The sequence below is a fragment of the Polypterus senegalus genome, chromosome 4, assembly GCF_016835505.1.
Source record: "Polypterus senegalus isolate Bchr_013 chromosome 4, ASM1683550v1, whole genome shotgun sequence".
Taxonomy (NCBI): Eukaryota; Metazoa; Chordata; class Cladistia; order Polypteriformes; family Polypteridae; genus Polypterus; species Polypterus senegalus.
Window position 1 is genome coordinate 224794997 of NC_053157.1, and position 16518 is coordinate 224811514.

At 38.4% G+C, this 16518-nt stretch overlaps 1 protein-coding gene across 2 annotated transcripts in view; it reads right to left on the reverse strand.

The window, feature by feature from the left end:
• LOC120528074 (C-type lectin domain family 4 member M-like) overlaps positions 1-16518 on the reverse strand; it is a 33770-nt gene that overhangs the window by 8912 nt on the left and 8340 nt on the right. For both annotated transcript variants that reach the window (XM_039752070.1, XM_039752069.1), the window contains exon 3: positions 415-771. In XM_039752070.1, the coding sequence (XP_039608004.1) occupies positions 415-771 (357 nt within the window). The remainder of the gene's footprint in view (positions 1-414; positions 772-16518) is intronic.

Here is a 16518-nt window from a genome sequence, read left to right on the forward strand (position 1 = left end):
GGGAATCACACACGTGTTAGCCTATTACATAGACTGATTACCTACAAATAATGAAAAATGTATAAAAATAGAATGTCTTTACTGGGTTCAATATGTTGCCATTTTCAGGTAGGAATCTGAAAATTTAACACGTTTTTGCAAGTATAAGCAGCATCAAAGCTATTAATAAAGCCCATGAACATAACAATTTTCTCTTAAAAAGGCACTGCATAAGGGGTCCAAAGATTTAAGAGAAAATAACTAGATGCTTGATTAGGAGTAAGCATTTCAACACTGTGAACAGTTTCAGTGCTACTGCAAAAATTCAAAAGCCTTGAAGCTTTCAAAATGGTGCTGCAGGCAAAGGGGTGATTAGAGGAATGAAATCAAACCAACAAACTACACATGAACTGGATCCCCACTGTCATATCTTACCTTGACTAGATGGGTCTCTCCCTGAACAGTATTTATCAAATTTTGCAGACAGTGCAGCGTGTCTCCGATTCAAAGATGAAAACTGGGTCTGTAATGCAGAGTGTTTTTTATTCAGTAAAGACTGCTGGATCTGGAGATTAGCTAGAGTCTGGTTGAGTCCCAAATTCTTTGACTGAAGATAACTGTAATTCTGAATTATTTCATGATTTCGGTTGAGCAGTTCCATGTAACTTTTCTGCAGACTGGTAAGATTACTTGATGTAATGCTGTAGTTAACGGACAAACTGTGAAACGTATCATTTAGATGATTCAGTTCTTTTTCCATGAAAAAATCCTTTGGTTTTAGGGTGATGAAATCTAAGAAAAAAGGGAATAGGAAATGGGAAAATAATAGAGATCACTGTTGTGTGCCTTGGTCACTTCTAATTTCTATTTCACAAAACACAAAATATTAATGGGTGGCATGGTGGTGCAATGGTAGTGCTGCTGCCTCGCTGTAAGGAGACTGATGTTTGTGTCCCTATGTGGAGTTTGCAGATCTGTGTCGATTTCCTCCAGGTGGTCTGGTTTTCTCTCACTTTCTGTAGACATGCAGGTTGGTTGAACTGGCACAGCTAAATTGGCCCTTGTGTGTGTTTAGTGTGTGTATCTGTTTGCCCTGTGATGGACTGGTGCCCTAAGGTTTTGAGTTGTAATGTATTTTATGCGGGCGGCACGGTGGCGCAGTGGTAGCGCTGCTGCCTCGCAGTTAGGAGACCCAGGTTTGCTTCCCGGGTCCTCCCTGCGTGGAGTTTGCATGGGGTGGGTTTCCTCCGGGGCGCTCCGGTTTCCTCCCACAATCCAAAGACATGCAGGTTAGGTGGATTGGCGATTCTAAATTGGCCTTGGTGTGTGGGTGTGTTTGTGTGTGTCCTGCGGTGGGTTGGCACCCTGCCCAGGATTGGTTCCTGCCTTGTGCCCTGTGTTGGCTGGGATTGGCTCCGGCAGACCCCCGTGACCCTGTATTCGGATTCAGCGGGTTAGAAAATGGATGGATGGATGTATTTTATGCTTAAATTTTTTTGAATGGTCCAGAAGAAGAGACACTGTTGATATGCCAAGCTAACGTCTAAACCCAAAATCTGTTTTATCTGTGACCATAACCTAAATGCAGAACGATAATTGTGTTTATAAAACTAAAACTTACTGTAAAGATTTGTAAAAGTTAAAAAATAAAGCAAAGCAAACAACAAAAAGTGATGTTTTTTATCCACAATCTTTGATAATCTTTGACACAAGCCTTTAGACACATGACCAGGCAGCTCATGTACAAAACTTGCGTACGCTTGGAAATCTGCATAAGCCATTTTGTATGCAAAAGCTGGTATTTACAAAATATGTACTTGGCATTAAAATTGGCTTAATATTATGGTACGTTTTTCTGTAAGTCATGAACAAACTTTTTTGGTGAAGGCATTTTAGGAACACCAAGTGGCAGGACAATGAACTGAACAGAAGATCTTGTTTCATTGCATATTTCAATGTCACATTCTGATGTTTCTGAACTAATTATATCAGTTCTTTCAATTTGGCTGTCTTAAACATTGGTAATAATGTTTAAAGCATAGACTTAATGGTGAGTGCCTTAGTAGATAGCCTGTCTATTTCTTCCATAATAAGGAAGTGTTATGCGTTGTAGGACACAACTGGCAATAGCAACATTAGCAGCATAAGACTATCAGGGATCACAATGATTTTTTGGATCATGATGATAGCTGGCTTATAAAATTACATAAACTTCTTAGAGGTGTCCTTTTGGAGTTGCTATGGTGTGCTTAATTGAAGATTACACATTACGGAGATCATCATGTATAGATCATGTGATCTCGGTTCAGTTACAGGTTTGAACACCTGTCGGATATTTGGCAATGAGCACTTTTCAATGTGAACTTGCAGACCAGTTAGGAATCTTGAAGATGGCATGGCATGCCATCTGTATGGGATGATATAATTAAAATGCTATCCAAATACATGCAATTTCCTTATGGTCATGTTGAGCAGGCTGACATCAAAAGACAATTAGCAGAGAATGTTCATTTTCCTAATGTAATTGGTATACTTTGCTGCACAAATATTATGATATGTGCATGATCACAGAATGAATTTGCTTTTGTAAAGGGAGAGGACTTTCATTCTGTTAATGCATAAATAATATGTGATACGCAAATGTGTCTGACCAACACTGCTGCGTAACTCAAATCACAATTCCTTTATTACAGGGTTTCTTAAACTATAAGATACAAGTCACTGTTGTATTTAATGGTAATGGGTCGCAGATGGTTTCCGAAGTAGGTCACTGTTGCGTATTTTTTTTTACTCCCATAATGATCGTCCATGATTCTTTGAGGTTGATTATTGTTTGAGCTTTCAAGAACGAATATGGGTCTTCAAGAGAACAAGAGAAGACACTAAAATGGCAAGACTGGGTCAAAACAAAAAAGTTTATAAAACCCTGCTTTTTTATCAAATAATAGCGCAAAAAACAGAAATCAGAGGTATTATTGGTCAAAGTAAGTATGATTGATACGATTGCAAGTACGTTTAGTCCATTAGAAGCAACTTTTATAATCTTTCTTACAGATGATAGTGGGCACACCACAAGAGTGAAAATGCACACCCACACAGGATTGGTGATAGAACTGATGTATATATAATAGAACTTATAATATACTGTAACATACTCTGTAAGCTGCCTTGGAAAAAGGTGTCTTCTAGACAAACAAAAGATAAATAAATAATCATAATAGTAACAGAATAGACCATTAAAAGGTGGATGGTGTTCTACATTAAAAGTGAATAAGTCATTAAGTTATTAAAATCATTAAGTCATTCAAGTCATTACGTTCATGAAAAGGTAGATGGCGGTGTTTGGACTCGTCGGGCAGCACAGTGCCGTACAGCCCTGCAGAGGTTTGCCGCCTTGTGATGATGGCACAGCATAGAGCACAAACATAGACAGCCTCTGCTAGCTGAGATAGGCCAAGATGAACGCATGAATGAGCCAGACCCTCTTCCTCAGGACATCAGCACAGTGGCAAGTCAAAGACGTATGTTGTAGATCAAATGTAATTAGCCTTGTTTGCACTGCAGAATCGACATTTACTTGGCAAAATGATTTTACTTTTTTACAAGCTCATTAAGAATGCCCTTAGTATCTCACATTTCTGTGCATACAGCCTGTGTCAATTCAAGCTGTGTACTGGTGGTGATCTGAGCACTGAATGATGCCACATTGCTATTGCTCTCTCTGCTGAGCTGTTGTCTCTTGCTCTCTCTTTTGCTTTTATCTTATATTTGTGACTCCCGCAAAGAGACCACCAGAAAAATGTTTTGTGATTTTCTGTTTCAATCAGTAATACTTTACATTCCCGTTCATTGAAGTTTCATTTTTTGCCTTTTTCCTTGTGTTCTTTCATGGTTTGTAGCAAATACATCACTTTGGAACACAGGGAAATGTATATATTAATTAGATCATGAATATTTTAAAAGGCTGTTTTTACGACATATATGGCTACTGACAGACAGTGACTGGGAGTGGGTGCGAGCACTTGCATAAGCACATAGTTTTAAGTTGATTTGAGATTTATAAAGAAACTTAAGGCTGACACATGGTGTATATACAATTTTCTAAATCTGATTTTTTTCTGTGTATTCTGTTTTTGCCTTTTGAATATAAGCAAATTTGAGGCTCTACATGATGTGACGTTTGTGATCTATGGTAATCACGGTGTGGCAACCACTCTTACCACAATATACAAACACCCACAAAATGGATTCATCCATGAAAACTAAAAATCCTATAAATGTATATTTCATGTCCAAATAAAGTCTTGAAAAACATGGAAAAATTTTAGAACAAAACCATTTCATAACAATGTGTAAACAAAGAAAACATCATGAGATATTAAAAAATCTTTTGCAGATCACTTTGGTAGCCTTAAGAAAACAGCTTAATTATTAACTTCTTAATTGGTCTACTTACTTACTTGTCCCTAAGTGCAAAGACATGAGTACCTACCTAACATTTGCTAGCTCTTAAAGAGCAAAAATAAAAAACACATTTAAAAAAGGAAAGACTAAAACAACTTAAACAAACTAAGCAAGCAGTGACACCTAAAATGGTTAAAATAAAATAAAAGTACAAAAAAAAAAAAATGACTGAGCCAACGTTACCAATCTGTTAACGAAAAACCCAGTAACAAAATGACCATATCCATGTAAACAATGGCTACCTAGCACCTCTGGAATGTTATAAAATCAGCTAGACAAATATTGCAAAAATGAAGAAAGGTAAAATAAATAAAGGGTATAAAAACAGCTGAATATTTGCTAACCTAGAAGATACTGATAGGTGTCAGCCTGAACATCCATCTGTCTGTTTATTGCAGAATCAACCTAATTTAATGTATGGTATCAGGAGTAGGAGACTATAAAAGCGGAACTGGTGGCCGGCAAGGATAGGGTAGCAGTCCATTCCAAGATGCTTTAATTCGCATGCTGAAATTCACACTTAACAGGCCAGTTCACAAATAACATTAACATTGTACATCTTTGGGGTCTGGGAACAAAACCAGAGAGCCCAAAGAAAATGACATGCAGGCAGAGAGAGTGGTGGCAAATTTAGGACTTGGGCTCAGAATTCTGGTGAAGGAGGGTAGCATTGCTAATCATTGTCCTTCTTGAAGCAATTTGTTAAATAACAGAACTTATAATGTAACTTAAGAGATCATTGTGCTTGATTTATGCTTATCATCTACACAAAAAATGTTAAACATATTGACTGTTTCAACTCCCATTTAGACAGTTTAGGGTGCTGTGGTAAACTTATGAACATAACGTAGTATGACATGGAAAAACATTACATGACATCCACTTAATCCAATTCTTAGCTGTATGGTTGCCATGGCAAACAGATGAAATGTAAGAAGAAATCATGGACAATGTGTCAGTCAATGACAATTAACCTAACACAAATGTATTTGGGGTTGAATATCAAAATACCCAAAGGTGAACTCATGCAGATATGAGGACAGTGTATAAATCTGAACTTGAACTTTATTTAGTTGCTAGGAATTTCTCCTAGTGTTACAAAACACTATGTAATATATGACACCATCAAAGTATTAGTAGTTTATAATAATATATTGCACAATGCCTTATATATTGTGACAGACAAACCAGCAACCCAGCCAGTAAGGACACAGCTCCCTTTCCTGACCAAGATACCTTTATAATGGAAAACCAGGAAGGGCACAATACCTCCTTTCCATGCCAGGATATGGAAGTGGAAGGATATTACAGCGGCTACATTGGGAGAGCCGTCCTTGCAACCACTGAGCAATCTCTAGGATGGACTCAGGAACTTGGAAAGTCTGCACCAATGGTGGAATGCTTGCTTTGGCTAGAGCATTACCCCATACACTGGGTGGTAGCATCCTGTCTTGCAAGTTCCAGAATGGATGCCCTCAAGTCTACATGAGAGTTGTGGTCCCATGGTCCTGCCCTGTTTACTTCTGTGGGGGCTGCCAAGGGGAAGCTCTTGGATACTGATGTTACAAGGACTGTGGTGGTCCCACCTGACCTGGAAGTATGTCCTGGAAGCTATAGATTAAACACTGAAAGTGCTCTTGGGTCTGAAGTAAAAAGAGAGCCCTCAACTCGACTCAGGAGAAGCTGGAGTTGGGTGTGGACGAGAGAGTGGAGATGAAGAAAAAGGAAAGAAAAGTTAAGGAAGAAAAGAAAGATTTGTGCTGTATTGTCAACAAATAAAGCCTGTTTGAAAGTACAGGCAGTCCCCAGGTTAAATACGAGATAGGGACTGTAGGTTTGTACTTAAGTTGAATTTGTATGTAAGTTGGAACAGGTACATTATTTTAATAAATGCTAGTGTTGACCGACTGTACCAAGTGCTCTGCCAATGAATAATGGAGTTTCACCTCTATCTGACTTTTTTATTATTTCTACTTTATTTTCCATGGTGATGGGTTTTCTCTTCTTTACTGTATTACCAGCACTTGCATCAGATTTGTGTTTCAGAGACATTCTTGAAGGGTGAATACAAAAGGGTAAGATGAGCTCTTCTGCACAGTACCATACATGCTATCACAGCAGGAAGGAACCAGTCGTCAACATGTCTGAAGTACTGACAAGAGACAACTTCCTGATGTGTGCATAATAGTACAAGCAGGCTTGCTATTGAGAATGACTTGGGCGGCGAGGGGGGGTTCATCACTCGTCCCACCACACAGTCACCTCCACTACAGTATGCTGCCTGCCTGCAGTGTCCGCCCAACGAGAATTAACATGGTGCGGTCAAAGTCGGGTAGAGAATCGCCCAACCCCAATTCAACAGGCAGCCATCCGAGGCACACTACAATGCTACCCCCGCCACCCCGTTCACCCTCAATGGCCTCCGTTAAGCCACAACCAGGTCACCGCTTGCAGCATTAGCAGCCGTGTATGCTGGGCAGGCAGTGAAACACCTCCCTAAGCTCCATCCAGCCTGTGTCCAGTCAGGAGCAGTAGCTGTGGTGGCATAGTGGGTGTGCAGTGAACCATTGTCCTGCACACAAGCGACAGCTGTTGCCCCAGTGACTATGGACTACAGGTCACCTCTTGCCGCAGGGAGCTGTTCAAGGGACACTACACTGCGCGAGCAGCAAAATCTCTCCCCTTTAGCAACTGCTTGCAGCATCCCCAGGCCAAAGATGACGGAGCGGCAGTTGCTGAGGCGCATGCGTCGCAGCTGCGGCCTTGTTCGTAATTCGTAGGTTGGATGTCCGTAACCTGGGGACTACCTGTATTGTTTAAATGAAAAACACTTTTGTTGAACTGAGACTGTTGTGATGCAATTGCATCTGGGGGTTTGGAGCTCAGGGGCGCCCCGTACATGCCACAATATATATAAAATAATTTGACACCAAGTCTTATATCAAGTCAGTCTTTATAAAATAACCATAAAATAAACATTATTTTGATTGAACAGAGATGTTTAGAAATATGGAGACGATAGAGATGAATCAAAGGCCGTATTTAACTATTGTGACTGTAGTAGGAAAGGAACTATTTATATGTCTTTATTGAGCAGTAACATTTTCTTGATGGTATTAACAGAAGATGTTATTGTCTTAAATGTGTTTGCCTTTCTGTTTTATAACAGTAAGAGAGGTGTCAGGGTGCTGGAATATTTCTATGATCTACAGTTATTTTTAGCATTCGTGCAAAGGCAGTTCATCTTGGTATTTAGCAAAGAGAGGCTAACAGGTTATAAAAAGTGAAAAGTAAACTTTACAGTTCTTTTCATCAATAACAATGGGTTTATTTTTGATTTTTCCTCTTGTAGTTTACTTTATTTTCCCTTGTATTTTTTTCATGCAAACATTAAACTTTGGTACTTTAACTGTCAATGTCTTTAGTGAGGCAGCAGTTTTTGATTTCCTGTAAGAGAAATCTCTTCATGTTAATTTGCATTAGGGGCCTCATTCTGATCTGATGAATCTAATATTCAGGTTGTGAGGGTGGTGTGGTCAGGCTTTTCTTTGCCATGGCTTACACCTTAATGCAGTGGTGTTTATACTTTTTCCTGCTAGGTGTGCAAGTAAAAGATGGAAACTCCTACTAATGGAAGGAGACGGATTTGCTTTTAGAGACATTGAGGAGAGTGTTAGTAACCTTTATTAACATTGAAACTCTGTTAATGAGAGAGGATTTCAGTTGAATGGAAAATCATGTATGAATTCATAGTGGTGCTGAATGACATCTGGATTCTGTGAAGGTTTTACCAGGTTTATTAAACAGTTCAGAGCTGGTTGATATTTTTCATAGTAAGTTACCATAATTTAGGCAATATACCTGAATGAAGGGATGAAACAGTTACATTTGCGTGGCTCAAATGGACCAGGTTACCATCTAAAAATATTGCTATAGCTTACATCTCTTGGCTCGAGATTTCCGATCATTCTTTAGTCGGGATAAATGTCATCATTCCTGAAATGTCCACCTCACAGTCTTTTTGACACTTTAAAATTTCTTTGGTAGAGGACTATCACTTTATTAAATGATATGAGCTCCTTTGGAAGTGGTGGATTCTCACCAAGCTCAAGTTTGCTAAACTTTCAGAAGTTCAGATGAAAGTGTTTTTCCAGCAATATGCAGTGCAAGTCACCCCAAAGTGCCTGGGAATCTTCTAAAACTCTTGTAGAATTCATTTGAAGTAAAGGTGTATCAATCTAATAATATTTCCCACAGTTGTGACATCACCAGTGGGTGAGTGAACCACAAATGCAAAGCATGGCTTATTTTTTGTACTTAGCTACAGGCAAGTACCTGTAGAGAAATTATGTTAAATTCAGCCACTGGAGCTGAAGACATTACAAGATACCCCTTGCAGCAAGAAGACTGCAGTTCCTGAAGGAATAACACCAGTCTGGATGTTGCTGTATAAGCCACCATTGCCTAACATGGTGGCGGATACGCAGAGGAGATAACAGCAGTGAACTCCTTTTTGTTAATAATTAGTCCAGGACCTACTGATGGTTGTGGTTTTAGTGGTTCGAGAGTGTATTTGACCATCTTATTAGAACATTAGAACAATCTATATGAGAACAAGCGGTTTAGCCCAACAAAACTTGCCAGTCCTATCAACTTAATTCTTGCAAAATAACATCAAGTCTAGTTTTGAAAGTCTCCAAAGTCCTACTGTTTACCATACTATTTGATAGCTTACTGCATGTGTCTATGGTCTTGATCAACTGTACTAATTCCCTTCATAATGTTAGCCTTCTTAACAGCTTCTGAACACTGACTGGCAGTTTATAGGGTAGAGTCCACTACAACACATAAATCATCTAATAAGGTATATTTTTGATTTTCCAACCTGCCTGCCATTGTGTATTCAAATTTAACATTTTACTTCCTTTGTGTAATACTTTACATTTACTTACATTATACTTCATCTTTCACAAATCGGCCCAAGTGTATGCTGTCCATGTCCTTCTGTAATGATTCAATGGATTCCAGATTATCTGCTAGTCTATCTAGCTTGGGTTCATCTACAAACTTAACCAGCTTGTTATTTATATTCCTATCCAAACCATTTTTATATACTAAAATAGGAGCAGCCACAGCACTGACCCCTGTGTGACCCCACACTTAACATCTGCCAATTCTGATAAGGTTCCTTACATCATCACCCTCTGTTTTCCACGTCTGAGCTAATTTTGCACCAATCAACAAACATCACCCTGAACTCCCACTTCTTTTAGTTTGCTGCCTAACCTCTCATGTGGTAACTTCTCAAATACTTTCTGAAAGTCCAGATAAATAATATCATTTGCTCCAATCTGATCATATCTTTTTGGTTGCTTCCTTATAGAATTCCAGCATGTTTGTGAAACATGACCTCCCTCTTCTGAACCGATTCTGACTGTTCAGTAAAACTCCTGTTCTTGCTATGTGTTGCTCAATCTTTTACATAATAATTCCTTCCATTAATTTACATGTGATGCACATTGAGCTTACTGGCCTAACATTAGTTGGGTCTGTCCAGTCACCCTTTTTATATGAAGGGATAATTTTTGAGATTTTCCAGTCCTTCAAAATGTTTTGTGTAAGACTTCAGTCTTTTTTGTTATGATACTAATGGGTGGAGAATAAGAAAAAAAAAGTAGAAAAATATGAACGTTATTAATTTATGTGTTGGGCAGACTAAAACCCACAACAATAAGAATAATGGCTCTGGTTTTCAAGGTACAACTGTGTTTTTAAAAGTGTCCTGTTAAAGTTAAATATTACTAGATTTTATATAGATTTCCATTTTTAACACATTTAGAAAGAATATTGAAAAGTTCAGTAGTTGATGAAATGTGAATAATGAAGTCTGTTAATAGATAGATAGATAGATAGATAGATAGATAGATAGATAGATAGATAGATAGATAGATACTTTATTAATCCCTGGGAAATTCACATATGGTAAAGATAAGAGTATACAGAGTATTGGAGTGAGGTTGAGAAGTTTGTTTCTTGGTGCAAAGAGAATTGTCTGACCTTAACATCAGCAAAACCAAAGAACTGACTATTGACTTTCACCGCAACAAAGAGCCTCTATGTCTGGTCACTATTCATGGAGTGGATGTAGAGGTGGTCCACTCCTACAATTACTTTGGGGGTCCACATTAATGACACAGGTTTAACACAGAAAAACATTATAAGAAAGAGCAGAGCAAGCTCTTTTTCCTTAAGAGACTGTGTCCCTCTAATGTGGGAAGTGTCATCTTTCACATCTTCTATAACTCTGTGATGACAGTGCAATATTCTACCCTTGTGGTGTGCTGGGCTGGTAACATCACTTCAAGAGAGGCTCACTGAACCAACAAGCTAATAAGAAGGGCAGTTATGGAGGTCACAACAAAGGAGAGGATTTAAACAAAACTGAGTATTATTATGAACAATATTGCACATCCTGTCCATAACAAACTAACAATGAAGACTATGTTATGTTACATAAATATGTACTAATTCATTCTTTTTTAATATCTGTAATGTTGTATTTATTTGTTTTATCTATTTTTAATTTGCTTTTCTTTTCTTTATCATTTTGTAATGCACCTTAAGCTAAATCCTTTGAATAAAAATGTGGTATAGAAATAAACGTCGTTGGTGTTTTAGCTACCAAGTTATGCAATTAAAGTAGAGACATTGACAACATACAAAAAGTATCTGGGTGAGATGTTGGGAAAACATATCTATTACCTAACCAATCAAGATTTATGGACTTAATGGTGTCTTATCAGGGTCAGAGTTCCAGAAAGTAAGGGAACAATCCAAGGTGGGGCACACATTTTCAAACTCACTCATAAGGGGAAATTTAGGGTCTCCAATTAAACTTAACACACACACACACAGCTTTGGGATGTGTGGTAAACTGAAGTATCCAGAGATGATAACCCCAATAGTAGCAGGGATTATTTACAGAATCCACATAAACTACAGTCAGGGCTGTAATTTAAAATCTGGAACTGTGAAGGAAGTGCTTTTGGTAAATTGATAGAATGATGAAAAGTACATAAATATTTTTACAAATCAAGTGGATGATTAAAAAAAAACACTGCTTCCTCAAAAGTCAGTAAAATGTGAAGACTCGGGCAGAAGGAGAGTTATTCCACCTAATGGTGGGATCTGAAACCTGTACTTTCTTAAAATAGAAGCTTCTACTATTATGTAGCCTCTAATTTGAGTATCTGTAAATGGAAAGGCATTGCCAAATATTTTTCCAAGACTATTTTTAAGAGGCAACTGCAGATAAAGACAAAAGCTAAGCATTGGTGAAAGAGATTCCTTCAATATCTTTGTAGTAAAAGAAGGTTAGAGGAAGAGAAGGTGAAGTGTATCAGGAATAGTAATGAGGAATTCAAAAACAGACAGTGAAATAGCAGATGCTCTAAACTCACATTTTTCTGAGGTCTTCACATGTGAGGAACTGGATAACCTCAAAGGGTAACTTGGACTACTAAGGAGGTACTGAGTAATTTGCAAATTGTAGAGAGAGAAGTACTGCTTAGATTAAAAACGCTGAACTCAAACAAATCACCAGAGACCTCATGCATAATGCCATGCGTAGAATTCACACTAAAACATGGTGTACAGACAAAAGTGTAAATGTACATCCACCCATCCATTTTCCAACCCGCTGAATCCAAACACAGGGTCACGGGGGTCTGCTGGAGCCAACTCCAGCCAACACAGGGCACAAGGCAGGAACCAATCCCATGCAGGGTGCCAACCCACCGCAGGTATATGTACATATGCACAAAAAAATTCAGATGCACAAAACCGTACCTAAGCCAACTTTCACGCACTTCTGCTACATAAATCCTGGTCAGCGAGAAAAGTAACGCTAGTGCACATGACTGCCATTCTACCCTGACTCCTCCCAGAGTATTGCATATTTTCATATGCAAATCAATATAAGCAGCCCTTTCCGTTCAGTGTTTAGTTAAAAGACAATAGAAAAAACGTGAAAAAAATTATTTCACTGAATGCGAAGTTGAGGAAAGGAAAAACATACTATTTATTGGCTTAAGCAGTGGTATAAAGAACAAAAGGAAGTCGTTTGAGTGATACAGAGTGCAGAGAAACTCAAAAGTTCAAGTTCAGAAAGTTGCACAGTGCCTGAAATTAAAAAAGTAATCAGATATCAAAGTCAGTATCATATGGAGACATATTAGGGTATGGAGAAAAGGAAAAAAAAACAGGGACACAGTGGGGAAAAAAAGGTTACAAATTTCCACTTTAATCGTGTAGTTTATTTTGTTATTAAAGCAGAGCGTCATAAACTTCATCTTAAAATCGTTTACTAGTTTCTCAAATCCCATCTTAACTAAAGCATATTCTGTGTACTTCTATGTGCTCTATGAAATGTGAATCAGAGCGTGCTTCTTAAACAGTCTTTCTCTTAAGTTGACAGGACACAGAAAACACTACATTCATGATTTTACTGCTCTCTGTTAAATACAAAGATGCATACTTGATATAATTTTCATGCTGATGGGAATTAAAGCATGTATAAAAGAAGCTGGCGCCCTGTCCAGAGATTGTTCCTGCCTCCCGTAAGAAGCTTGCTGTGCCATGTACAACCCTCGACAAAATAATTTATTGCAGCAGTACTGTCTCTTTCAAATGTAGTAACCCCCAATTCCTGTCCTTCCTTTCCTTTCTCCAAGAAACCAATCGCCACACAATCAGCTCTTTAATAAATTTCAAGCAATCTGTAAGCTCAGAATGCTGATTCTTCAAAACTTTTAAGGAACATTGAAATATCTTCAAGTTTAATTATTCCATCCATCTGTCCATCCAGGGCCAAGCCAGTCCCAGCAAGCATACAGCGTGTGACAGGAGCAATTCCTGAAAAAGATGCCAGTTCATCGCTACAGCTGTCCACCATGTCCACATGTTTAATTATTAAAAATGTACATTATTTAAATGAAGTTAAAAATGTATCTGTATAATGTAATGTACACTTTACTGTGTTCCATCTTAAAAATGTTATCAAGAACTCCAAGAAAATAGCACCTGGAAATTTAAATCAACTTAGAATCCAGTCATCATCATCTGTAAACACATGCTGTTCTCTATTGAATTGAATTCCTGTATTGTTATTGTATGGTACAATGAGATTTAATCCCCCATAAACTTATTTTCCTATAAAATTGGTAAAATAAAAATAACAGTATTAATAATAATAATAATACAATAATAAACATTAAAAAATATAAAATATGAAAGCATACGTTGCTCAGATTGTGCAATATTACAACTGTAATGCAAGTTTACAGTGAGGTAATTGTACTTATAAGTACAAACAGTTCTACCAGAAGCACTTGATGGTCTGATTGAGTGCGTTTCGAGCTCTTGGGATAAAACTGTTTCTGAACTGTGAGGTCCGTACAGGAAAGGCTCTGAAGCATTTCCCGTATGGGACACTTTTAAATAGACTGTGCGCATGGATGAGGCAGAGTGTGGTAGAAGCTGTATCCAGATAATTCTCTCCGCTGTTGACACAATCTGAGGTAGAGCTTTCCGATCAGCTGCTGTAGAGCTGTGATTCCACACTCAGATACAGTGGGTTAAAATACTCTGAGTGGTGCACTGAGAGTAACAATGCTAAAACATCTATGTTATTTGGAATAGTTTGGCCATTCCATGCACTATTGTATGGTTAGAGGTTGATTACAATCAGACGCCTTACACTAAAAACAGTATATGGTTAATTTCAGTGTATTTGATAAAGCCGTGTCATGGATGTGAATCCAAAAAAAAAAAAGAAAACCACTAAGGAATAGTAGCACCGCTTTGAAGCTGGCGTACATTATAGTTTCAGCTGGTGTGAGAATGTGTGTGGCTTTACGCCAAGTTTAGTTTTTATACAGCTTGATGTAAGCATGGAAACGGCCATATGCAACATCTTCATGCGTATGCACCGTTAATACATGAGGCCCCAGGACATTTAATATTTATGGAGTACTTACAGAGGATAGTCAATACGTAAGCTTAATGTGCATCGCAGGTAAATTAATGGAAGGAATTATAAAGGATAAGATTGAGCAGCAACACAAGTTAACAGTCGGAATGGGTTCAGATGGCATGTCATGTTTTACTAATATGTTTGAATTCTATGAGAAAGCAACAAAAACATACAGCCAGAGAGAAAAGGTATTATGATACCAGACGCTTCCAGGCAGGTGCATTGAGAATGGTGGCGACTACATTGAGAAATGACATTATCAGTTTTGTTAAGGTTCGTTCTATTTTCTATCTTTAGCTTGACTACCACTTGTACATGTAAAATGCAGACCATCCACAGGAAACCCCCACTAGGTGCTATTGATGATGTCACTTCTAGTTCAGGCACCATGGATGACGTCACCTCTGGTCTCAATGACATCACTTCTGGTTGCCGGTCCAGATGATGTCACATCCTTTTCACGGCCTTTAAAGTCGACATCTTATCAAACCTGAGTCAGTTCTGTTTTGGACTTCAACACAACTCACCATAATTAACCTTTATGCAGCCCGGGCACAATATATGGGTGGCTGCCCCAAACCTTTTTTATGTGCTTATTATTATTATTATTATTATTATTATTATGAATTTATTTTTTTAGCAGATACCTTTATCCAAGGTGACTTACAAAGCAACTTATAATCCATAGGCGAATGAAAGTGTGAGCATCAGAAGGGACAGAGGGAGCGAGCTGGAGGGAGTCGTATGACTGCCGGACCACCTATTAGGACTCGGACACCCATCAGGATCTTAAAGTCTTTTGTCAGTGCAGCTTCCTGCAGTTCACAATTGAGAAAGAGAGAGAGGCAAAGCTGGAAAAAATAAAGGAGGTGAAGGCAATTTGGCAGAGAGGAGTGCAGACAAGCAGTCAGGGCCCCACGGAGGAACATGTGAACGACATTTGAGGGGTGCATCGGACTCCTGCTGATTGACTTGAGGGATAGCAGAGATCGAGTGAAGTCTCCCCAGGGATCCAGAGGGTGCCAGTATTTGGGGAGTAGGTGGCTTGGGGTGTCATGGCAGATGTGCCAATGGAGGCAGATGTGGCTAAAGCCGCAGGTGGAAGGGACTGCAGTGATGAACATCACAAAGGCGAAAACTGAAGGAAGACATGCCTGGCGAAGGAGAGAGTAAGACTGAGGATGGCAGTGAAACGGGTGAGAGGCAAAAGTAGAGAAGTGTAGCCTGGGCGGAATGTTATAAAGGAATCCTTACTTTGTTTATACCTCAGGCTTTAAACAAATTTACTGCTTTGTTTTTATCCTTCACCATGGACACCTGGATGATTCTATCTATTTATTTATTTATTTGTTTTGGGGAAGAGCATTGCACACTTGGCACTGCTTGCTTGACTTTGTTTTGAATTAATTTCAATGAAAGCAACTGCACGTGTACTGCCATCTATTGCTGACTCTGTGTGTGTGTGTTGTGTGTGTGTGTGTGTCCTCACTTGTCAAGGCCCATCCCTTTGTTATGTCATCGATGGTGGGGGTTCAAGAGGCCCCCAAAGTGACTAAGGGGGTGTGGAGCTAGCCCGCTTTGTCACACAGCTGTCCTGTAGAAGACACAATTACAATTACAATTACAATTTATTTATGTATCACCCAAAGTCACACAGGGAGGGCCACAGTGGGCTTTAACAGGCCCCGTCTTTTGATAGCCCCCTCACCTTGACTCTGTAAATTATTGCTGACTTTTATATATTACAATATATTTTATAAAATATAAGAATGTATTTCTTTAAAGTTTTCAGATTGCTAGGAATATTAATATAAATTCTGCAAAAACCACTACAATTTATTTCAAAATATAATGGTAATTCTAGTTATAATATACTGTACAATATATTTTAGACTTTATATTTCATGATACCTGTATATTTTCACAATATATTAACCTAACATTGAAAATATCATGCAATTGAAATCCATAAGGTGTTTCTTATATTGAGATATGTTTTAGACCAAATCACACTGTGATGCAGCACAAATTATAAACCTATT